At 37.2% G+C, this 25,062-nt stretch overlaps 1 protein-coding gene across 1 annotated transcript in view; it reads left to right on the top strand.

The window, feature by feature from the left end:
* The window catches only part of ITGB3BP (integrin subunit beta 3 binding protein), a 92,508-nt gene that overhangs the window by 6,292 nt on the left and 61,154 nt on the right, over positions 1–25,062 (top strand). Inside the window, exon 2 of the mRNA XM_060119411.1 lies at positions 12,743–12,785. Within this exon, the coding sequence (XP_059975394.1) occupies positions 12,743–12,785 (43 nt within the window). The remainder of the gene's footprint in view (positions 1–12,742; positions 12,786–25,062) is intronic.

The following is a 25,062-nucleotide window of genomic DNA, read 5'->3' as shown; positions in this document are numbered from 1 at the left end:
TAAAAAGCCCAGAAGTAGAACCAAACCAAGTACCAAAGTAATTCAGTTGGGGAAAGAGAAATCTTTCCAACTGGTTCTGGAACACCATGTGGAAAAACAAACCAAACAACCTTGACTTCCACCTTACACCATATACAAAACTTAATTTGAGATGTAGCATAGCCTTAAATGTAACCAGTAAAGTTTCTGGAAGGAAATACATGAGAATATTGTTACAACATGGGGTAGATAAAATTTCAGGCGAGGTACATAAAGCAACCGTAAAGGAATAAAATTGATAAATCACACTACATCTAATTTATATATTCTGAATATAAGTTTAGAATATATAAAGAACTCTTGGGACTTCCCTGGTGGTCCAGTGATTAAGACTCTGCGCTTCCACTGCATGGGGCACAGGTTCGATCCCTAGTCAGGGAACTAAGATCCCACATGCTGCGTGGAGTAGCCAAAAAAAAAAAAAAAAGAATATATGAAGAACTCAACAGTAAAAAGATTAAAACCTTATTAAAATAATGGTCCAAAGACTTGATCCAATTCTTAATAAAAGCAGTTACGTGGGCTTCCCTGGTGGCGCAGTGGTTGAGAGTCTGCCTGCTGATGCAGGGGACACGGGTTCGTGCCTCAGTCCGGGAAGATCCCACATGCCATGGAGCGGCTAGGCCCGTGAGCCATGACTGCTGAGCCTGTGCATCCAGAGCCCGTGCTCCGCAATGGGAGAGGCCACAGCAGTGAGAGATCCGCGTACCGCAAAAAAAAAAAAAAAAAAAAAAAAGTTAACGTGAATGGCAAATAAGCATTTTGTTAGACATCAGGGAAATACAAGTTATAATTAAATTGAAATACTATATAACACCCAATAAAATAGCTGTACAGTTGACCATTGAACAACGTGGATTTGAACTGTGAGGGTCCACTTACGTGCCCATTCTTTTCAATAAATCTGTACTACAGTACTGCATAATCTGTGGTTGGTTGAATCTGTGGCTATGGAACCAAAGATATAGAAGACCAAGTATAAAGTTGTACATGGATTTTTTTTTTTGATGTGGACCATTTTTAAAGTCTTTATTGAATTTGTTACGATATTGCTTCTGTTTTATGTTTTGGCCTTTTGGCCACTAGGCATGTGGGATCCTAGCTTCCCAACCAGGGATCAAACCTGCCCCGCTGCCCTCTGCACCCCCCCCCCCGCCCCGGCCCCACACCGGAAGGTGAAGTCCTAACCACCTGACCGCCAGGGAAGTCCCTATACATGGATTTTTGACTGCAGAGGGTTCAGCACCCCTAACCCCCCACATTGTTCAAGAGTCAACTGTGTATTCATTATACATTTTGAGAATACTAGGTAAATAATGAATCTTAGTGAATAGATTTGCTTTGCACAGAAGTATGGGTTAGCACTTCTTCAACTAGTTTCTGTGTGCTCTAGGCTTGAGAGAATAAATTTATTGCAGATAATGTGAGCTAGGGTTTCACTGTAGGCTGAGGAATTTAAAATATGTTGCCTTTGCATTGGAGGTATCAATATGAAATCATGGCTTTTTAAATATATGTATAAAGATCCAGGTAGATAGAAAAGTATGTGTGTGTGTTTTCTGTTCTAGCTCTGTCCCTTGCCTTTAAGCAATGACATAAGTATCAATGAACACACCTAGTGCCGAGATTTTGATTTATAAATGCCATTGTCCACTAAAAAGAACCAAGTTTCTTTAAAGGAAACACTAATTCCAGTGCTGGAGCAGAGAACATTTTGTGTGAGTGAGTGTGCATGTGCAAATAAGGAAATATAATGAAGTGCTCAAAAAATTACAGGTACATAAGGTACATTGGAGGCAGTGTGAAAGGGGAATGATCCAATTGCCAAATCTGGGACAATTAAACATCAACATAAATGGTAGGAATTGATTATAATCCATTGGATTAAATAAAATTCCATGATTCTATAGTGATATAAATAAATGAATAAAGAGGAGAGAAAGGAAAGCTATTCCTTGGAATGGAATGCTAATTAATAAATATAAATGGTAAGATTAGAAAATCATCAATGGTTCTTTAAAAGTATTAGGACAAAGTTTGATAGGAAACAAGATATTTACATATAAGATTTCTTATGTATTACACTGGAGAAAACTGGCAGATAACATCTTAATCAATGATCAAAATACATATCACTGATATTGTGAGAAACCAACATCATGTGCCTCAAGTTATGCTCTCAAAAGGACACAGCATCATTTTTGTAATACTTATGGCAAAAAACCCACATAGCCTCATCATGAGAAAATGTCAGATAAACCCAAATTGGCAGATATTCTACAAAGATAACTAGCCTGTGCTCTTGAAAAATGTCAAGGTCAAACAAAAGAAAGGTTGAGGAGGAGCTGTTCTAGGTAAGGGAGACTAAAGAGATGGGACAATAAAATGCAATGAGTGATCCAGGATTGGATCCTAGACTTGGCGGCAGGGGGTGGGGCGGATTGGCTATAAGGGGCATTTTTGGAGCAAGTTGTAAAATTTGAATATGGACTCTTGAAAGTAGTATTGTATCAATGATAAATTTCCTGGTTTCAATCAATATGCAAAAATCAGTTGCATTTCTCTACACTAGTAAACAACTACCAGAAAAACAAATTAAGAAAACAATTCTGTTTACAATTGCATCAAAAAAGAATAACATTCCTAGGAATAAATTTAATCAAGGAGGTAAAAGACCTGTACACTGAAGACTATAAGACATTGATAAAAGAACATGAAGAAGACAGAAATAAACACAAAGATATTCCATTCTTATGGATTGGAAGGATTAACATTGTTAAAATGTCCATACTACCCAAAGCAGTCTACAGATTCAATGCAGTCCTTATCAAAATTCCAATGGTATTTTTCACAGAAATAGAACAAACAATCCTAAAATTTGTATGGAACCACAAAAGACCCTGAATAGCCAAAGCAGTCTTGAGAAAGAGCAAAGCAAAGTTTGAAAGCATCGTGCTGATTTCAAACTATATTTCAAAGTATAAAAATCAAAACAGTATGGTATTGGCATAAAAACAGGCACATAGATCAATGGAACAGAATAGTGACTCCAAAAGTAAACCCACACATATTTTGTCAATTAATTTACAACAAAGGAGCCAAGAATATACAATACCATATGAAAGACAGTCTCTTCAATATATGGTGTTGGGAAAACTGACAGGCCGATGTAAAAGAATGAAACTGGACCCCTATCTTACACCATACACAAAAAATCAACTCAAAATGGATTAAAGACTTGAAGGTAATACCTAAGATCATAAACCTCTTGAAGAAAACATAAGCCATAAGCTCCTTAACACTAGTCTCGGCAATGATTTTTTGGATCTGACACCAGAAGCAAAGGCAATAACAGCAAAAATAAGTGAGACTACATCAAAGCAAAAAGCTTCTGCACAGCAAAGGAAGTCAACAAAATGAAAAGGCAGTCTACAGAATGGGAGAAAGTAATTGCAAATCGTGTATCTGATAAGGGATTAATACACAAAGAACTCATACAACTCAATAGCAAAAAGCCCCCCAAACAATCCAATTTAAAAACTGGGCAGAGCTGCTTGTAAATTTTGGAGATTAATCCTTTGTCAATTTAATCTGCAAAATTTACAAGCAGCTCATGCAGTTCAATATCAAAAAAACAAACAACCCAATCCAAAAATGGGCAGAAGACCTAAATAGATAGTTCTCCAAAGAAGATATACAGATTGCCAACAAACACATGAAAGAATGCTCAACATCATTAATCATTAGAGAAATGCAAATCAAAACTACAATGAGATATCATCTCACACCGGTCAGAATGGCCATCATCAAAAAATCTACAAACAATAAATGCTGGAGAGGGTGTGGAAAGGGAACCCTCTTGCACTGTTGGTGGGAATGTAAATTGATACAGCCACTATGGAGAGCAGTATGGAGGTTCCTTAAAAAACTAAAAATAGAACTACCATAGGACCCAGCAATCCCACTACTGGGCATATACCCTGAGAAAACCATAATTCAAAAAGAGTCATGTACCACAATGTTCATTGCAGCTCTATTTACAATAATCAGGACATGGAAGCAACCTAAGTGTCCATCGACAGATGAATGGATAAAGAAGATGTGGCACATATATACAATGGAATATTACTCATCCATAAAAAGAAACAAAACTGAGTTATTTGTAGTGAGGTGGATGGACCTAGAGTCTGTCATACAGAGTGAAGTAAGTCAGAAAGAGGAAAACAAATACCGTATGCTAATGCATATATATGGAATCTAAAAAAAAAATCGTCATGAAGAACCTAGGGGCAAGACGGGAATAAAGACGCAGAGAGTGGCATGGACATATATACACTACCAAATGTAAAATAGCTAGCTAGTGGAAAGCAGCTGCATAGCACAGGGAGATCAGCTCGGTGCTTTGTGACCACCTAGAGGGGTGGGATAGGGAGGGTGGGAGGGAGGGAGATGCAAGAGGGAAAAGATATGGGGATATATGTATATGTATATGTGTAGCTGATTCAGTTTGTTATAAAGCAGAAACTAACACACCATTGTAAAGCAATTACACTCCAATAAAGATGTTAAAAATAAAACCAAAAAAACTGGGCAGAGGACCTGAATAGACATTTTTTCCAGAGAAGACATACAGATGGCTAACAGGTACGTGAAAAGGTGCTCAACGTCACTAATCAGCAATGAAATGCAAATCAAAACCACAATGAGATGTCACCTCACACCTGTTAGAATGGCTCTTATCAAAAAGACAAGAGATAGCAAGTTCTGGTAAGGATGTGGAGAAAGGGGAACCCTGTGCACTGTTGGTGGGAATGTAAACGGGTGCAGCCACTATGGAAAACAATAAGGAGGTTCCTCAAAATGCAGAACTTCTATATGATCCAGCAACTCCACTTCTGGGTGTTTATCTGAAGGAAATCAAAACATTAACTACATAAGATACATGCACTCCCATGTTCATTACAGTATTATTTACAATAGCCAAATATTCACCAATGGATGAATGGATAAAGAAAATGTGATATATATATACAATGGAATATTATTCAGCTATAACAAAGAAGAAAATCCTTCTGTTTGCAATATGGATGGACCTTGAGGGTATTATGCTAAATGAAATAAGTCAGAAAGAAAAAGGTGAATACCATATGATCTCACTTATATTTGGAATCTTTAAAAAGAACAAACTCAGAAAAGATCAGACTTGTGTTTACTAGAGGTGGGGGATAGGGAGGGAGGAATTGGAGGAAGGTGGTCAAAAGGTACAAACTTCTAGTTATGAAATAAATTAAGTCCTGGGGATGTAATGTACAGCAGGGTTACTATAGTTAATAATACTATATTGTATGTTTGAAAGTTGCTAAGAGATTAGATCTCAAAAGTTCTTATCACAAGAGAAAAAGTCGTAACTATCTGTGGTGATGGATTTTAACTAGACTTACTATGATGATCATTTTACAATATAAACATATACTGAATCATGTACATCTGAAATTAATGTTATATTTCAATTATATTTCAAAAAATTTTCCTGATTTTGATGATTGTATTGTGAATATGTAAGAGAATATCCTTGTTCTTAGAAAAACACACAGAAATATTTATGGATAAAGGTATGCAGTGTCTCCAACTTATTTTCAATGGATCATAAAAAAGATTTTGCACTGTATATGTATGTGTGTGTGTATGTTTCTATAGAGAATGATAAAGCAACTGGGACAAAATGTAAACAAGTATTAAGTCTGGGTAAAGGATATCAAAAACTGTTATTCCTAGAATATTTTTTAACTTTAAAAATATATAAAAATTAAAAGTTCCCCCAAAATACCCATCAAATTGTTTTAAAGAATGCTAATGGATGGATTAAACAGTAAATTAGACACAATTAAAGAAAGAATTACACAACTAAAGATAAACCTGAAGAAATTGCCTGACAGCATAGAGATCAATGATAAGAAATAGATGTTTAGAGATATGGAAAATGGAATGGAAAATCTAAAATTTCTTCTAGAGGGAGTCTCAGAAAGGTAGAATCAAGGAGAGCCAATATTTGGAGAAATTATGGCTTAGATTTTTCCAGAACTGATAAAACACAAATCCATATGAGACTGCCTTAGAGATAAGGCAGTGTTAATATGACATCCTTTGGGAACCTGCATTTAAAGCACCTTAAATAGAATTGAAGGATTATAAAAAATGTAAGGAATTAAATATATTCTTGCATTTAAGGCTGACGTTTTAAGTAAAAAAAAATTAAATAAATTATTAATTTATATAACACCTTTGTGCCAATCACTGTGTCAGGCTTTGGGGATTCAAATATGAACAGATGTTACACTCTCTAGTTTGCATTTTAGTGGGAGAGATAGTTCAACAAGTATTTTTAGAACTCATAATTTACCAGTTAACAGACAAGATGCTAATGATATAAATATGTTAGTCTAGGGAGGAAATAGACTATTTCAACTTGATAAGTTTAATGAGAAGGACATGCACAAGTATTATAGGTATGGAATGGAAAGATCCTTAGTGCAATCTGGACAGTGTCAGGGAAAAATTAAATATGCCTGTGCTGGAATCTCAAAGAAAAGGTAGACATCAATGTTAGTTTATTGTTAATTTTTATGTTGTAAAATATTATACATACAAAAAGGTATATAAAATATCACCAGTCTACCACATTTAATTCTGATAAACTTGTTTAGCCCCTTTTAGTAGAATCTTTTAAAAGACTTATTCATGTCCTTTATATATGTATGTGTGATGATACACATATGTATATGTTTCTCACAGAAGGTAATAGTAATGAATGTTTTATTAACGTTCAGTTTTGAGAGTACCCATTTAAGAATGAAATGATCTTATGGCATTTCTCATTTTATTCAACCCAAAGAACATTTCACCTCCATCCATGTATCTTCTGGGTTCAGTATTCCCTAATATATCCCTTTTATGTCTGTAAAAATTCTTTAGCTAATTCTTTATTAATCTTTTGAGAGAGCAGCTTTTGACACCGTAAACGTGTTGCCCAATAACTGGTTAAGGTTTTGGCTAGTTTTATCATGAAGAATAACAAGATTAATCATTTATTTAGTTGCTTTCACGTGGTGACCATATTTCTCCATGCAGTGGAGTGATAATCCCACTTACCCATGCTGTGATAGTGAATTATTATGTGACCTCTGTCGGTGTTGAACACGAAAAAGCATAGGCTTGAATGAAAGGGAGAATGCAAAAGGATATAGGAGATTCTTCTCCCTTCTTTGCTTATTCCCTTACATGGAATGGAAAAGGTATCATTTTAGATTTCTCAATTTGTACCTAAAGAGTCACATGGGATGTGAATTTGGCCATTGCCTTTCATCAAAGGATTTCTAAGCATCTCATAAGCATATTCCATAATCCTCTAAACACTGTTTGTGTAGTCGTAGCTGGCAATATTATTGTCTCCATTATAGAGAGAAGTAAATGGAAGCACTGATATACTAAGTGATATTTTTATCTTCCATTCAGAAATTTACCACTGGTTTACAGGCCAGTATTATTTATCACCTTTATGAAGCTTAGTGAGATTATGTGATTTGCCCAACCTTAGGGGGAAAATTTGGCATAACATCAAGGCTCCTGAGTCTTATATGCCTTACTAATTTTATCTCCTCCCCACACACATACACTCTTACCTTCAGCTCTATTGAAAATCATATTTAATCCAATGTTTTAAAAGTCCTGTAAGGGACGAGGGGTTACTATTAGTCATGATTGTGGTTACTTATGTGAGAGAAAGGAGGGGTGAACAAGATGGGACAAATGGAGGGTTTTGGGGGAGAGCTGGCAAACTTCTATTTCTTGATCCTGGGTGATGGTTACAAGGGTGGTTGCCTTATAATAATCCATTAAGCAATATATTTTTTAATGTAAAAAAAAAAGTCCTGTAAGGGAACCTCAAATCATGTTGCTTCATGAGTCTTTGAGATGTTATTCCTGGTTCTTAATTAGGAATCAAATGATAGCTTATTTTTTCTAGAATAGTTTTTTTAAATATTGTAACTGCTGTTAGTAATGTTACATACTAAAACTCATGCACTTGTTCTGTTCTGATGAGTTAGAGAATCCTATTCAGTATACTACCATGTGGTAAGCTAAATAAAATAGTGGAAGATGGTGTTAGAGAGTAATATGGCTAATTCTACATGGTTACTTTCTTTTCTTTTCCTGTTGATATAAAACTACATATCTTTATCTTTCTTAAATTCTCACCAGCAGTAATGCTGGTAGCAACCAGAATTTTGATCCCAGTGAACCTAAACCTAGTACACCTAAGTGTACTAGGGGTACTGTAGTATTCAAATTGTGGGCATTGGTGTAAATTTGGGTAAAGTTGAAAGTGAGAAGTAATCTGTAGAGCAGCGGTCCCCAACCTTTTTGGCACCAGGAACCGGTTTCGTGGAAGACAGTTTTTCCACGGACCAGGGTGGGGGTGTGGGGGGGTGATATGATGGTTCAGGCAGTAATGCAAGCAATGGGGAGTGGCCGATGAAGCTTCACTCACTCGCCCGCCACTGCCCACTGTGCAGCCCAGTTCCTAACAGGCCGCAGACTGGTACCGGTCCACGGCCTGGGGGTTGGAGACCTCTGCCATAGAGATTATAAGGTTTCCCATAAGAGGGAGGTAATTAGAATATAATAGGTAGGTGCCCATTTAAACTTTATTTATTTTTAATTGTGAAATATACATAGCATAAAATTTACCATTTTAACCATTTTAAAGTATACAGTTCTGTGGCACTTAAGTCCAGGTAACCCTTGAGTAAATTGGGGATTTACTCTAGTTATAGTCCACTTATAACTATAGGTAGACTAGTTACAGTCCACCTATAACTTTACAGTCAGCATTCTCTATCCCTGGTACTGCATCCACGGATTCAACCAACTGCAGATTGTGTAGTACTGTAGTATGTATTTCTTGAAAAAAAAAAAAAAACTCGAGAATAGGTGGACCCTTGCAGTTCAAATTCGTGTTGTTCAGGGGTCAACTGTACATTCACATCGTTGTACAACTATTACCATCATCCAACTCCAAAACTTTTTTCATCTTGCAAAACTGAAATTTCCTATCCATTGAACAGTAATTCCCTATTTACCCCTCCTCCTAGCCCCTGGCAACTACCTTTCTATTTTCTTTTTTTTTCTATAATATATATATACTTTTAATTTTTATTGGAGTATAGTTACTTTACAATGTTGTGTTAGTTTATACTGTACAGCAAAGTGAATCAGCTATACATATACATATATCCCCTCGTTTTTGGATTTCCTTCTCATTTAGGTCACCACAGAGCACTGAGTAGAGTTCCCTGTGCTATACAGTAGGTTCTCATTAGTTATCTATTTTATACATAGTATCAGTAGTGTATATATTGTCAGTCCCAATCTCCCAATTCATCCCACCCCCCTGCTTCCCCCTTGGTATCCATACATAAATGTCTGTGTCTCTATTTCTGCTTTGTAAATAAGATTGTCTATACCAGTTTATTCAGATTCCACGTATATGCATTAATATACGATATTTGTTTTTCCCTTTCTGACTTACTTCACTCTGTATGACAGTCCCTAGGTCCATCCATGTCTCTACAAATGACCCAATTTCGTTCCTTTTTATGGCTGAGTAATATTCCACTGTATATATGTACCAATCTTCTTTATCCATTCCTTTGTTGATGGACATTTAGGTTGCTTCCATGTCCTGGCTATTGTAAATAGTACTGCAATGAACACTGGGGTGCATGACTGCTTTAAGCACCTCATTTGAGTGGAATTATATAGTATTTGTCCTTTTTTGCTTGGCTTATTTCACTTAGCATAATGTCTTCAAGGTTTATCCATGTTGTAGCATGTGGACTTTCTTTCCTTTGAAGGCTGAATAATATTCTCTTGTATATGTATGTACCAAATTTATTACTTATTCCTCTGTCCACAGACACTTGCATTGCTTTCACCTTTTGGCTATTGTGAATACTGCTGTTATGAACATGGGTGTACAAATATCTGTTTGTGTCCCTACTTTCAGTTCTTTTGGGTATATATTCATAAGTGGGATTACTGGATTATATGTTCATTCTAGGTTTAATTTTTTGAGGAACTGCCAAACTATTTCCATAGCAGCTGTACCATTTTACAGCCCCACCAGCACAAGAGTTCCAGTTTCTCTATCCTGGCCAACACTTATTTTCTGGGTTTTTTTGATAGTAGCCATCCTGATGGTTGTAAAGTGGTATCTTGTGGTTCTGATTTGTGTGTCTGTGGTTCTGATTTGCATTTCCCTAATACTAGCGATGTTGAGCATCGTTTCTTCTGTTTACCAGCCATTTGTATATCTCCTTTGGAGAACTGTCAATCTGAGTTCTTTGCCTATTTGGGGGTGCCCATTTTTTTTAAATCAAGGTAGTGACCACAAGAGCTGCTTATTACTTTACAGAACTATCAGAGATATATCACTTTTAATTGCTAACTAATACTGGTAGGAAATGAGTAAGAACTTTAGGAAAATATTTGTCCCACATATCTAATCAAGTTTTGCCTGTCCTTCCTTTGTGTGTTTCATCCATCTCTTCCTCTCTGTTTCTGTTAACATCATCCTAATCCACTTAGCATCATCTATGCTACAGTTGTTTGTGAGTTTTTTTAAAAGGGTAAAAGCATTTAGTAGGTGCTTAATTTAATAACTGATATCTTGACACTGGGCCCAGTTCTACCAGAATGGTAAGAATAGATGGTCATAAATTCCTCTAGTAGGTTTGTTTTTCTTTACCTCTTTAGCTCCTCCCCCTCAATTCAAAAAGGATTTATTATGAACAGAGTGTAAAATCTGAGTTTCTCTCCCTCAAACTGTGTGATAGGGGGCAAATCACACCAACTCTTCCCTATTGAATGACCTAAGTAATCTCTTAGGTTTCTCCTAGTCTTGTCTAGTAAATGTCTTTATGATTCTTGTAACTGTTACCAGCTTTTGGATATTAGATGCCTGAATTATCTGAGAACCACGTTACCCACAATAAATCATGTTTTTAGATTCTCACTAAACTGTTAGAGCGAGAGATAACAGTCTAACTCAGATCACTTTCTTATTTACTTTTACATATCTCCTTGGGCTTCTTAGATCAACCCAGGACCTAAAGTGGAAACCTTTTAAATACAAATATTTAGTTTCTCTAAGAATTAGCCATCACTAATAAAGCAAGAATATTTTGAATGGTTAATATCGGGGGTGGGGATGTTTACTTCTAAAAAGTAGTATTGTATCTTAACAGCATTTAAAAACAAAGGCTGAAAAATGCTGTACTGTGTACTTTTAGTTTTTGATTTCTACTTTTGAAGTTTTATAAATACAAAAACATCTCACACACCTGAATAGGGTAATATATATTCCAAAGCTAAATATGAGTACTTTTTTTGATTAGCTGCCATTTTTGTTCATAACCTCTGTTCTCTTCTTGCTTCATTGAGAATTCACATTAAGTTGATTTCAAGTGGACTTCTAAAAGATATGAGCAATTCTTTAAACCAATTTAGTTAATTTTAAGAAATAATGTTATGTGATAGGCTAATGTAGGTATAATAGCAAAATTAAGTGAACTATTTTAGATAGATTAAATTTTTGTATTTAATATTTATTGCTGAGTAATTTTTATAAATTGTCCATCTCTTCTATTCCTGCTTCTGTCACTTGTTTGAAAGTCAGTAGTCACTTATTTATGAATAGTCATTTTCTAGGGTCTATAAATTTTGTTTGGTTTTCTGTAGTACAACCTTTATAATAAAATTTGTTTGCTTTATGTTCAAATTCTCTAATATTTTAAATAACTTAATTTCTTTTTCTCAGAAATCGAGAAAGTACTTTTAACGTCGCATTTGTCACTGGGAAAACTAGTTTTAATTTATATTGACCTTTTTCTCCTTTGAGCATTTAGTCTGTGTTCAATAAAATGTTGATGACTGCTTTTTAGAAGACAGCTGTATGAAATAAAGTATTATAAATATTCAGCTTTCCTTTCTAAGCATTGTCACCAACAGCTGGGCATCCAGTTTAGCAGAACAGATTTTGCACAGAGAGAGCCTGGCATGTTCCTGAATCAGTTTAGTGAAGGAGACAAAAAATAGTTTCTTATGGATTGGGGACTTATAAAGACATAGAGCATCTGTTCCTCAGTTAAGTCATAGTCTGGTAGCACTGAATCATGTTTAAAGCTAGAATAATGTGCAAAACTTTTTCACCTTGCCCATACTTTTATTTTAATAGCTAGTGTATTATTTCTGCAAATAATATACTTTCAACATCTCCATTAAAGGTATGTAAATTATTTTCCTTTTATGTATAATTTTTGTTAGTGGTATTTTAAAACACACAAATATATGAATTTTTTACTAAGATTATTTTATAATATAACTTTAGTGTTTGAATTGTATAATGGTGCATATATATAAAACTACATATATAAAAATCCATTTAAATATTTAATTATGATTTCATCTTGATATGTGCTGTCAAAAAAAACAGTTTCATCATTGTGAAAATTGCTTTCTTCATAGGTATTCTACTTTAGTTGGTGAAAGTAACTTAGAATCTTTGTTTATATAGATTACTCTTAAATACTTGGCTACTTAAAGCATATTAAATCTAAGATGTCTTTAACTATTTTGTTTGCAGTGTTAAAAGATCACTGAAATTGGATGATCTGTTAAAAGCAAATGTAAGTATTTACTTATGAGTTTGTAATTGTGTAATAAGATTGTGTTTTTAATTTTTTAACAGCTAATTTACCCATATACTAAATGTAAAAAGTATCAAAAAAAACACCACTGAGACATAATTGTTATTGGTACACCATTTTCTACATATAAAATTTGTAATCTAATATATGGAAATTCCTGGCCAGCTTGAGGTTTTTATTTAAAGGGCAAATTATTTGAAGCCTTAATGAAATAATTTAGTAGAAATTAATTCACTATTTGTAGAAAAAAATGCTCTGCCACTTAAATGCAAATAAATAAAGATGGAACAATGGCAGTGCTTTAATCTGCATTCTCTAATCTGCTAAATTGAAATAAAAGCATTAACATTTTTATATCAAAAAGATAATTACCCCCTCAGCTACGCTGGCATGAATAAACAATTAAATACTAACACTGTAATAAATTTCACTGTAGTTGTCACAATAAGAATAAAATTGTACTGTTGCTATTACTTTTTGTAAATCTCATCATAGCACATTACCAATACCAGCATATCATGACATATGCTAGTTTATTATCTTTTCATTAACAGTATTGGATCTAGATACAAACACTAATACTGGGATACTTATGGCCTTAGTAATCTTAAATGCAAGTAAATTGGTGAGAAAGTAAATTAAAACAAATAGCTAGTCAGTAAATGTGCTCCTATGTGAGATCCCATATGAGAATGCCATTTCAAGAAATGGGTTTTATATGGAATTTCTCTTCAGAAGACTCACTGATATTTAACAATTTACCATTTTTAAAACTTCCTAGATGGTTTTTAAAAAAATTTAAACAAAGTGGCAAAATACTGCAATGCCACTAACAAAATCATTAACGGTGTAATTAGCAATTTAGAACACCATTATCCAACTTGTTCTGGACAGAATGCAGCTGTGACTGTAATTTTGCATCTGTTTCCTTGGTCAGAATGGTATTTTGGTAGATGAGTAGTCCAGCTTGAAATGAAATACTGTTCTTTCCTTCCCCAAAACTGTTCTTTGGGAGGTGGTAACATCATTTGAATGGAAGAGAATGGCCATTTAGGAATTCATCCTTTTCATAAAGTACAGTTGTCGTCATGGCAAGCTTTCTATCCATTTTTTCTCCAGATTAGGATGTGTCAAGGTAGCCAGTGACACAGCTAATATCCTGTATTAGAAAAATGTATTGTTATGTTTGGCCCAATTCTGTACCTTTAAACCAGTTGACTTAGCTTGGTACCACATGGCCACCAGCTGCTAAATGCAGGTTCCTAGCATCCTAGCCTGGGCCTTCAACATTCCTGTTTTCTAACCTATTTCTAATATTTATTATTATTTCTGATATTTCCAGCTTTTGTATCTTGCCTCATAATTTGTTTGCAGCTCTATCTTAGATCTGACAGCTTTGGCTCTGGTGCTAAGTCTAGGCTTCTCTCTTTAGGTACATTTATGCTTCTATCCATTCCAGTAACAGCTAAGCCCTGAAGCAGCCTGGTTCCCAAGAATCTGCCTACATGCCAGTGATCCCATTGAGGCTGCCTTAGTCCGTGTGAAGGAAAATCAGACATTTACTTATAATTCTAAGAGCACCTAATTGCTGTGAAGCTACAGAGGAACTAGTAGTAACTTTGTGGTCATTTTGCCTTACCCATATGATGCTGAAGGAAGAAGGCTCTGGTGTCCAAGGAAAGGAGATGGCTCTTATATGCCAGTTGGTTGAAGTGGAGCCTGTTCATTCTAAACAACTGTTGTTTCCTCTCCCAGCAATAATTAGAACTACCAAATCCCAGTGTTCCCAATGTGGCTACAGACCTTCATGGAGATTAATGCTCCATGATGTTAGGGCAAGTCTGCAAAAGTAATTTTCCTTATGATTACCCTAATAGGGAAAACAGAGGTATGGATCATTCCCTGTTATCTTCCTTTAATATATATAGAGTATATACTACGAGTACCACTACTTGCTGAACCTCTCAAATTGTTGAGTGATGAAGGTTTTGATTTATCATTACCTGCAACATTGGGGTTGCTGAAGTTATTGCCCTCCAAGCACTGTTTCTAGATGAATTTTCAGAAACAAAGTTGAGTTATTTATTACAGACTGTTGCCAATGGCAGTCCAGATGAATTTATAGGGACAGCTAGCTACCTGGTCACATACCCAGCCAGCTTGACCTAATCTCTTTCAGGCTACTTCAGAGAAGGAATGGGAGAAGCAGATGCTGCAGATTGGGAAGGGAAGGAGCATACTTCCTACCAAGGCCAACTCAATAGGCATGCTGCTAGAAGGAATGCAGTGCAGGTTTGGGGGAGGTTTGCTGATTTGGGCATACATACCCAGTCGAAATACCGTTAGTAGGATACTTCTAAGTCTGATTATTCCCATGGCCTAACCTTATCTCTCTGAGATAAGGCTTTTACTGACTCCTGAAATTAGAAAGAACTTGGGACTTCAGGGCATTAGGAAATATTATAGCTCATATTCTGTAGGCTTACTTATTGATTTGTAGGCATGTGTGCTCCTTTTTCTCCCCCTCCCTCCCTCTTCTTCCTTCCTTACCTTTTTATTATGGAAATTTTCAAATATACACAAAAGTAGAGACAATAATACAGTGAACTACCATGTAACCATCACCCAGCTTCAAATATTATTAACATTTTGCTTCATCTATTTATATATATATGTACACATATATTAATGTATATATGTGTGTATGTATCTGTATATTTTTTCCTGGAATTTTACAAATCCCAGACATGTTATTTCACCAGAATATTCTTCAGTATGCATTTCTAACAGATAATGACTTCTTTCATAACTATAGTGCCATTATCATACCTTACAAAATAAGAAGTAATTCCTTAATAATATCTTTTTAAAATTATTATTTATTTATTTGGTTGTGCCAGGTCTTAGTTGTGGCTCATGGGCTCCTTAGTTGTGGCATGCAAACTCTTAGTTGCGACACACGTGTGGGATCTAGTTCCCCGGCCAGGGATCGAACCCGGGCCCCCTGCATTGGGAGCGCGGAGTCTTTACCACTGCACCAGGGAAGTCCCAATAATATCTTTCACCCAGTTTATGTTCACATTTCTGTAGTTGTTTCAAAATGTCCTTTTACAGTTGGCTTATTAAAATCAGGATCCAAACAAGGTTTACACATTGTAGTGGTTCTTATGAACCTTGAGATTTTTTTCCACCCAACTCCTTTTAAATCTTTTAAAATCTCACTCTTTTTCTTGTAAGTTATTTTTTGGAAAAAACTGAAATATTTTTTCCATATTTCACATTCTAGATTTGGTTGATTGTTTTCTTGTGGTGTCCTTTAAGTGATTTCTCTAATCTTCATATTTCCTATAAAACTTGTAGTTAAAACTAGAGGCTTGATTAGATTGTGGTTCATATTTTGATAAGAATGCCTCATATGTAGTCTGTGTAGTTCCTGTCTCATCACCTCAGGAGGCACAAAATGGTCTTGGTTTCAGGTGTTACCAGCCTGATCCACCCATAATAAAATTCTCCGTCAGTCTTTCTCCTAATGGTTTTTTTTTAATTCATTGATGATTATTTTATAGATTCCTTATTTCACTACAATTACCAAATATTGATTCCTTTTTTTTTTTTACCTTTTGATTATGGAGAATGCCCTGCCCATTACCCAGCTTCAGTAATTATCAACACAAGGCTAATCTTTTTTTTTTTTTTTCTATTTTTTTTATTAGTTTCTGCTTTATAACAAAGTGAATCAGTCATACATATACATCTGTTCCCACATCCCCTCCCTCATGCATCTCCCTCCCTCCCACCCTCCCCATCCCTCCCATCCAGGCGGTCACAAAGCACCGAGCTGATCTCCCTGTGCTCTGCGGCTGCTTCCCACTATCTATCTACCCTACGTTTGGTAGTGTATATATGTCCATGCCTCTCTTTCGCTTTGTCACAGCTTACCCTTCCCCCTCCCCATATCCTCAAGTCCATTCTCAAGTAGGTCTGTGTCTTTATTCCCGTTTTACCCCTAGGTTCTTCATGACATTTTTTTTCTTATATTCCATATATATGTGTTAGCATACGGTATTTATCTTTCTCTTTCTGACTTACTTCACTCTGTATGACAGACTCTAGGTCTATCCACCTCATTACAAATAGCTCAGTTTCGTTTCTTTTTATGGCTGAGTAATATTCCATTGTATATATGTGCCACATCTTCTTTATCCATTCATCTGATGATGGACACTTAGGTTGTTTCCAGCTCTGGGCTATTGTGAATAGAGCTGCAATGAACATTTTGGTACATGTCTCTTTTTTTTTTTTTTTGGCAGAATTTTTCTTATTTTTTATTTTTTTTTTTAATTTTTTTTTATTTTACAAATTTAATCAGTTATACATATACATATGTTCCCATATCCCCTCCCTTTTGCGTCTCCCTCCCACCCTCCCTATCCCACCCCTCCAGGCGGTCACAAAGAACCAAGCTGATCTCCCTGTGCTATGCGGCTGCTTCCCACTAGCTATCTACCTTACATTTGGTAGTGTATATATGTCCATGCCGCTCTTTCACTTTGTCACAGCTTACCCTTCCCCCTCCCCATATCCTCAAGTCCATGCTCTAGTAGGTCTGTGTCTTTATTCCTGTCTTACCCCTATGTTCTTGATGACATTTTTTTCTTAAATTCCATATATATGTGTCAGCATACAGTATTTGTCTTTCTCTTTCTGACTTACTTCATTCTGTATGACAGACTCTAGGTCCATCCACCTCATTACAAATAGCTCAATTTCATTTCTTTTTATGGCTGAGTAATATTCCATTGTATATATGTGCCACATCTTCTTTATCCATTCATCCGATGATGGACACTTAGGTTGTTTCCATCTCCGGGCTATTGTAAATAGGGCTGCTATGAACATTTTGGTACATGTCTCTTTTTGAATTATGGTTTTCTCAGGATATATGCCCAGTAGTGGGATTGCTGGGTCATATGGTAGTTCTATTTGTAGTTTTTTAAGGAACCTCCATACTGTTCTCCATAGTGGCTGTACCAATTCACATTCCCACCAGCAGTGCAAGAGTGTTCCCTTTTTTCCACACCCTCTCCAGCATTTATTGTTTCTAGATTTTTTGATGATGGCCATTCTGACTGGTGTGAGATGATATCTCATTGTAGTTTTGATTTGCATTTCTCTAATGAGTAAAGATGTTGAGCATCCTTTCATGTGTTTGTTGGCTGTCTGTATATCTTCTGTGGAGAAATGTCTATTTAGGTCTTCTGCCCATTTTTGGATTGGGTTGTTTGTTTTTTTGCTATTGAGCTGCATGAGCTGCTTATAAATTTTGGAGATTAATCCTTTGTCAGTTGCTTCATTTGCAAATATTTTCTCCCATTCTGAGGGTTGTCTTTTGGTCTTGTTTATGGTTTCCTTTGCTGTGCAAAAGCTTTGAAGTTTCATTAGGTCCCATGTGTTTATTTTTGTCTTTATTTCCATTTCTCTAGGAGGTGGGTCAAAAAGGATCTTGCTGTGATTTATGTCATAGAGTGTTCTGCCTATGTTTTCCTCTAGGAGTTTGATAGTGTCTGGCCTTACATTTAGGTCTTTAATCCATTTTGAGCTAATTTTTGTGTATGGTGTTAGAGAGTGATCTAATCTCATACTTTTACATGTCCCTGTCCAGTTTTCCCAGCACCACTTATTGAAGAGACTGTCCTTTCTCCACTGTACATTCCTGCCTCCTTTATCAAAGATAAGGTGACCATATGTCCGTGGGTTTATCTCTGGGCTTTCTATCCTGTTCCATTGATCTATCTTTCTGTTTTTGTGCCAGTACCATACTGTCTTGATTACTGTAGCTTTGTAGTATAGTCTGAAGTCAGGGAGCCTGATTCCTCCAGCTCCTTTTTTCGTTCTCAAGATTGCTTTGGCTATTCGGGGTCTTTTGTTTTTCCAAACAAATTGTGAAATTTTTTGTTCTAGTTCTGTGAAAAATGCCAGTGGTAGTTTGATAGGGATTGCATTGAATCTGTAGATTGCTTTGGGTAGTAGAGTCATTTTCACAATATTGATTCTTCCAATCCAGGAGCATGGTATATCTCTCCATCTATTTGTATCATCTTTAATTTCTTTCATCAGTGTCTTATAATTTTCTGCATACAGGTCTTTTGTCTCCTTAGGTAGGTTTATTCCTAGATATTTTATTCTTTTTGTTGCAATGGTAAATGGGAGTGTTTTCTTGATTTCATTTTCAGATTTTTCATCATTAGTGTACAGGAATGCCAGAGATTTCTGTACATTAATTTTGTAACCTGCTACTTTACCAAATTCATTGATTAGCTCTAGTAGTTTTTCGGTAGCATCTTTAGGATTCTCTATGTATAGTATCATGTCATCTGCAAACAGTGACAGCTTTACTTCTTCTTTTCCGATTTGGATTCCTTTTATTTCCTTTTCTTCTCTGATTGCTGTGGCTAAAACTTCCAAAACTAGGTTGAATAAGAGTGGTGAGAGTGGGCAGCCTTGTCTTGTTCCTGATCTTAGTGGAAATGGTTTCAGTTTTTCACCATTGAGGACGATGTTGGCTGTGGGTTTGTCATATATGGCCTTTATTATGTTGAGGAAAGATCCCTCTATGCCTACTTTCTGCAGGGTTTTTATCATAAATGGGTGTTGAATTTTGTCGAAAGCCTTCTCTGCATCTATTGAGATGATCATATGGTTTTTCTCCTTCAACTTGTTAATATGGTGTATCACATTGATTGATTTGCGTATATTGAAGAATCCTTGCATTCCTGGAGTAAACCCCACTTGATCATGGTGTATGATCCTTTTAATGTGCTGTTGGATTCTGTTTGCTAGTATTTTGTTGAGGATTTTTGCATCTATGTTCATCAGTGATATTGGCCTGTAGTTTTCTTTCTTTGTGACATCCTTGCCTGGTTTTGGTATCAAGGTGATGGTGGCCTCGTAGAATGAGTTTGGGAGTGTTCCTTCCTCTGAAATTGTTTGGAAGAGTTTGAGAAGGATGGGTGTTAGCTCTTCTCTAAATGTTTGATAGAATTCGCCTGTGAAGCCATCTGGTCCTGGGCTTTTGTTTGATGGAAGATTTTTAATCACAGTTTCAATTTCAGTGCTTGTGATTGGTCTATTCATATTTTCTATTTCTTCCTGAGTCAGTCTTGGCAGGTTGTGCATTTCTAAGAATTTGTCCATTTCTTCCAGGTTGTCCATTTTATTGGCATAGAGTTGCTTGTAGTAATCTCTCATGATCTTTTGTATTTCTGCAGTGTCAGTTGTTACTTCTCCTTTTTCATTTCTAATTCTATTGATTTGAGTCTTCTCCCTTCTTTTCTTGATGAGTCTGGCTAATGGTTTGTCAATTTTGTTTATCTTCTCAAAGAACCAGCTTTTAGTTTGGTTGATCTTTGCTATCGTTTCCTTCATTTCTTTTTCATTTATTTCTGATCTGATCTTTATGATTTCTTTCCTTCTGCTAGCTTTGGGGGTTTTTTGTTCTTCTTTCTCTAATTGCTTTAGGTGCAGGGTCAGGTTGTTTACTCAAAATGTTTCCTGTTTCTTAAGGTGGGATTGTATGCTATAAACTTCCCCCTTAGAACTGCTTTTGCTGCATCCCATAGGTTTTGGGTTGTCGTGTCTCCATTGTCATTTGTTTCTAGGTATTTTTTAATTTCCTCTTTGATTTCTTCAGTGATCACTTCGTTATTGAGTAGTGTATTGTTTAGCCTCCATGTGTTTGTATTTTTTACAGATCTTTTCCTGTAATTGATGTCTAGTCTCATAGCATTGTGGTCGGAAAAGATACTTGATACAATTTCAATTTTCTTAAATTTACCAAGGCTTGATTTGTGACCCAAGATATGATCTATCCTGGAGAATGTTCCATGAGCACTTGAGAAAAATGTGTATTCTGTTGTTTTTGGATGAAATGTTCTATAAATATCTACTAAGTCCATCTTGTTTAATGTATCATTTAAAGCTTGTGTTTCCTTATTTATTTTCATTTTGGACGATCTGTCCATTGGTGAAAGTGGGGTGTTAAAGTCCCCTACTATGATTGTGTTACTGTCGATTTCCCCTTTTATGGCTGTTAGTATTTGCCTTATGTATTGAGGTGCTCCTATGTTGGGTGCATAAATATTTACAATTGTTATATCTTCTTCTTGGATCGATCCCTTGATCATTATGTAGTGTCCTTCTTTGTCTCTTCTAATAGTCTTTATTTTAAAGTCTATTTTGTCTGATATAAGAATTGCTACTCCAGCTTTCTTTTGATTTCCATTTGCATGGAATATCTTTTTCCATCCCCTTACTTTCAATCTGTATGTGTCTTTAGGTCTGAAGTGGGTCTCTTGTAGACAGCATATATATGGGTCTTGTTTTTGTATCCATTCAGCCACTCTGTGTCTTTTGGTGGGAGCATTTAGTCCATTTACATTTAAGGTAATTATTGATATGTATGTTCCTATTCCCATTTCCTTAATTGCTTTGGGTTCGTTATTGTAGGTATATTCCTTCTGTTGTGTTTCTTGCCTAGAGAAGTTCCTTTAGCATTTGTTGTAAAGCTGGTTTGGTGGTGCTGAACTCTCTCAGCTTTTGCTTGTCTGTAAAGGTTTTAATTTCTCCATCAAATCTGAATGAGATCCTTGCTGGGTAGAGTAATCTTGGCTGCAGTTTTCTCTCCTTCATCACTTTAATTATGTCCTGCCACTCCCTTCTGGCTTGTAGAGTTTCTGCTGAGAGATCAGCTGTTAACCTTATGGGGATTCCCTTGTGCGTTATTTGTTGTTTTTCCCTTGCTGCTTATAATATGATTTCTTTGTGTTTAATTTTTGACAGTTTGATTAATATGTGTCTTGGTGTATTTCTCCTTGGATTTATTCTGTATGGGACTCTCTGTGCCTCCTGGACTTGATTAACTATTTCCTTTCCCATATTGGGGAAGTTTTCAACTATAATCTCTTCAAATATTTTCTCAGTCCCTTTCTTTTTCTCTTCTTCTTCTGGAACCCCTGTAATTTGAATGTTGGTGCGTTTAATGTTGTCCCAGAGGTCTCTGAGACTGTCCTCTGTTCTTTTCATTCTTTTTTCTTTATTTTGCTGTGCAGCAGTTATTTCCACTATTTTATCTTCCACCTCACTTATCCGTTCTTCTGCCTCAGTTATTCTGCTATTGATCCCATCTAGAGTATTTTTCATTTCATTTATCGTGTTTTTAATCGATGCTTGATTCATCTTTAGTTCTTCTAGGTCCTTGTTAACTGTTTCTTGCATTTTGTCTATTCTATTTCCAAGATTTTGGATCATCTTTACCATCATTATTCTGAATTCTTTTTCAGGTAGACTGACTATTACCTCTTCATTTGTTAGGTCTGGTAGGTTTTTATCTTGCTACTTCACCTGCTGTGTGTTTTTCTGTCTTCTCATTTTGCTTATGTTACTGTGTTTGGGGTCTCCTTTTTGCAGGCTGCAGATTCGTAGTTCCCGTTGTTTTTCGTGTCTGACCCCAGTGGCTAAGGTTGTTTCAGTAGGTTGTGTAGGCTTCCTGGTGGGGGGGACTAATGCCTGTGTTCTGGTGGTTGAGGCTCGATCTTGTCTTTCTGGTGGACAGGTCCACGTCTGGTGGTGTGTTTTGGGGTGCCTATGGCCTTATTATGTTTTTAGGTAGCTTCTCTGCTAATGGGTGGGGTTGTGTTCCTGCCTTGCTAGTTGCTTGGCATAGGGTGACCAGCACTGTAGCTTGCTGGTCGTTGACTGAAGCTGGATGCTGGTGTTGGGATGGAGATCTCTGGGAGATTTTCGCTGCTTGATATTATGTGGAGCTGGGAGGTCTCTTGTGGACCCGTGTCCTGAAGTTGGCTCTCCCACTTCAGAGGCACAGCACTGGATCCTGGCTGCAGCACCAAGAGCCTTTCATCCACCCGGCTCAGAATAACAGGGAGAAAAAGCAGAAAGAAAGAATTAGTAGAAGAAAGAAAGAGAGAGGGAAAGAAAGGAAGGAAGGAAGGAAGAAAGAAAGAAAGGAGGGAGGGAGTGAGGAAGGATGGAAAGAAAGAAGGAAAGAAAGGAGGGAGGGAGGGAGCAATGAAAGCAAAAGGAAGAGTGAATGGAAGAAGGGAGGGAGGGAGGAAGGAAAGAAAGAAAGAAAGACAGGGAGGGAGGGAGGAAGGAAAGAAAAAGAAAGTGGAAAGAAGAAGGGTGGGAGGGATGGAGGAAAGAAAAAGAAAGAAGGAAAGGGAGAGCGGAGGGAGGGAGGGAGGAAGGGAAGGTAGGAAAAAAAGAAAGAGCAGGTAAAGTAAAATAGAATAAAGTATGAAATATAGTAGCGTTATTAAAATTAGAAAGTAATTATTGAAAAAAAAAAAAAACGGACCGATAGAACCCTGGGACATATGGTGGAAGCAAAGCTATACAGAGAGAATCTTACACAGAAGATTACACATACACATTCACAAAAAGAGAGCAGGGGGAAAAATCAAAAATCTTGCTCTCCAAGTCCACCTCCTCAATTTGGGATAATTCGTTGTAAAAAGAGGAAAAGGGCAAGAAGTCTGAAATCTTGCTCTCTAAGTCCACCTCCTTACTTTGGAATAATTCGTTGTAAAAAGAGGAAAAGGGGGGAAAGTCTTAAATCTTGTCCTCAAAGTCCACTTCCTCAATTTGGGATGATTCGCTGTCCATTCATGCACTCCACAGACGCAGGGCACATCAAATGGACCGTGGAGCTTTAATCCGCTGCCTCCGAGGCTGCACAGAGAGATTTCCCTGACTCTGCTCTCACAGCTCCCGGGTCTCAGCCTTGGACCTGGCCCTGTCTCTGTGCGTAGGTCGCCGGAGGGCGTCCGTTCTTCGCTCAGACAGGACGGGTTTAAAGGAGCCGCTGATTCGGGGGCTCTGGCTCACTAGGGGAGGGAGGGGCGCGCAGTGTGGGGCGGGCCTGCGGCGGCAGAGGCCGGCGTGACGTTGCAGCAGCCCGTGGCGCTCCATGCGCTTTCCCGGGAAAGCCGTCCCCGGGTCTCGGGACCCCGGCAGTGGCGGGGTGCACAGGTCCCCCGGAAGGCGGGGCGGACAGTGACCCGCGCTCGCACACAGGCCCCGCGGCTGCGGTGGCGGCGGGCAGCGGCAGGCGGCGGCGGTGGCGGGTCGCGGGGGCGGCGGCGGCGGGCCGCGGCGGCGGCGGGCCACGGCGGGCGGCGGGCGGCGGCAGGCCGCGGCGGCGGCGGGCGGCGGCGGGCTGCGGCGGGCGGTGGGCGGAAGGCTAATCTTGTTTCATTTATATTCCCACGCATACTTCAGTATCCCCATACCAGATGATTTGAAGCAAATCTCAAACAAACATCATCCATATCATCATAAATACTTCAGTAATTATTTCTAAAAGGTAGACTTTAAAAAAACTATAATAGTATTATCAGGGCTTCCCTGGTGGCGCAGTGATTGAGAATCTGCCTGCCAGTGCAGGGGACATGGGTTCGAGCCCTGGTCTGGGAAGATCCCACATGCTGCGGAACAACTAGGCCCGTGAGCCACAACTGCTGAGCCTGCGCATCTGGAGCTTGTGCTCCGCAACAAGAGAGACCACGACAGTGAGAGGCCCGCACACCGCAATGAAGAGTGGCCCCCGCTCACCACAACTAGAGATAGCCCACACACAGAAACGAAGACCCAACACAGCCATAAACAAACAAACAAACAAACAAACAAAATTTTAAAAAATAGTATTATCATATCTCTCAGAATTAATTCCTTAATCATCAAATGGACATCTTTGTTCAAATTCTCCAATTATCTCATATACTTTTTGACAGGTCAGTTCTCTTTTTTTAATTTTAGCATTTTTTATTGAGATATAATTCATATAATATAAAATTCATAATTTTAAAGTATACACCAGTGGTTTATTATATACTCATTATATTGTACAGCCATCACCACTATCTGATTTTAGAACATTTCCATCACCCCAAAAAGAAATCCATACCTAGTAACAGTTAGTCTCAATTTCCTCCTCCCCACCCACCCAGTCCCTGGCAACTACTGATTTATTTGCTGTCTCTATGGATTTGCCTATTCTGGACATATTATATAAATGGAATCATACAATATGTGACTGGCTTCTTTCATTTAGCGTAACATTTTCAGGGTTTATCCATGTTGTCACATGTAACAGTACTTTATTCCTTTTTGTGGCTGAATCATATTCTTTTGTATGGGTATATCACCTTTTGTTTATCCATTCCTCAGCTGAAGGACATTT

The sequence above is a fragment of the Mesoplodon densirostris genome, chromosome 2 (assembly GCF_025265405.1).
Source record: "Mesoplodon densirostris isolate mMesDen1 chromosome 2, mMesDen1 primary haplotype, whole genome shotgun sequence".
NCBI classification, from domain to species: domain Eukaryota; kingdom Metazoa; phylum Chordata; class Mammalia; order Artiodactyla; family Ziphiidae; genus Mesoplodon; species Mesoplodon densirostris.
Note: the sequence above shows the minus strand (reverse complement) of the source record. Positions and strands in the feature narration are given on the sequence as shown.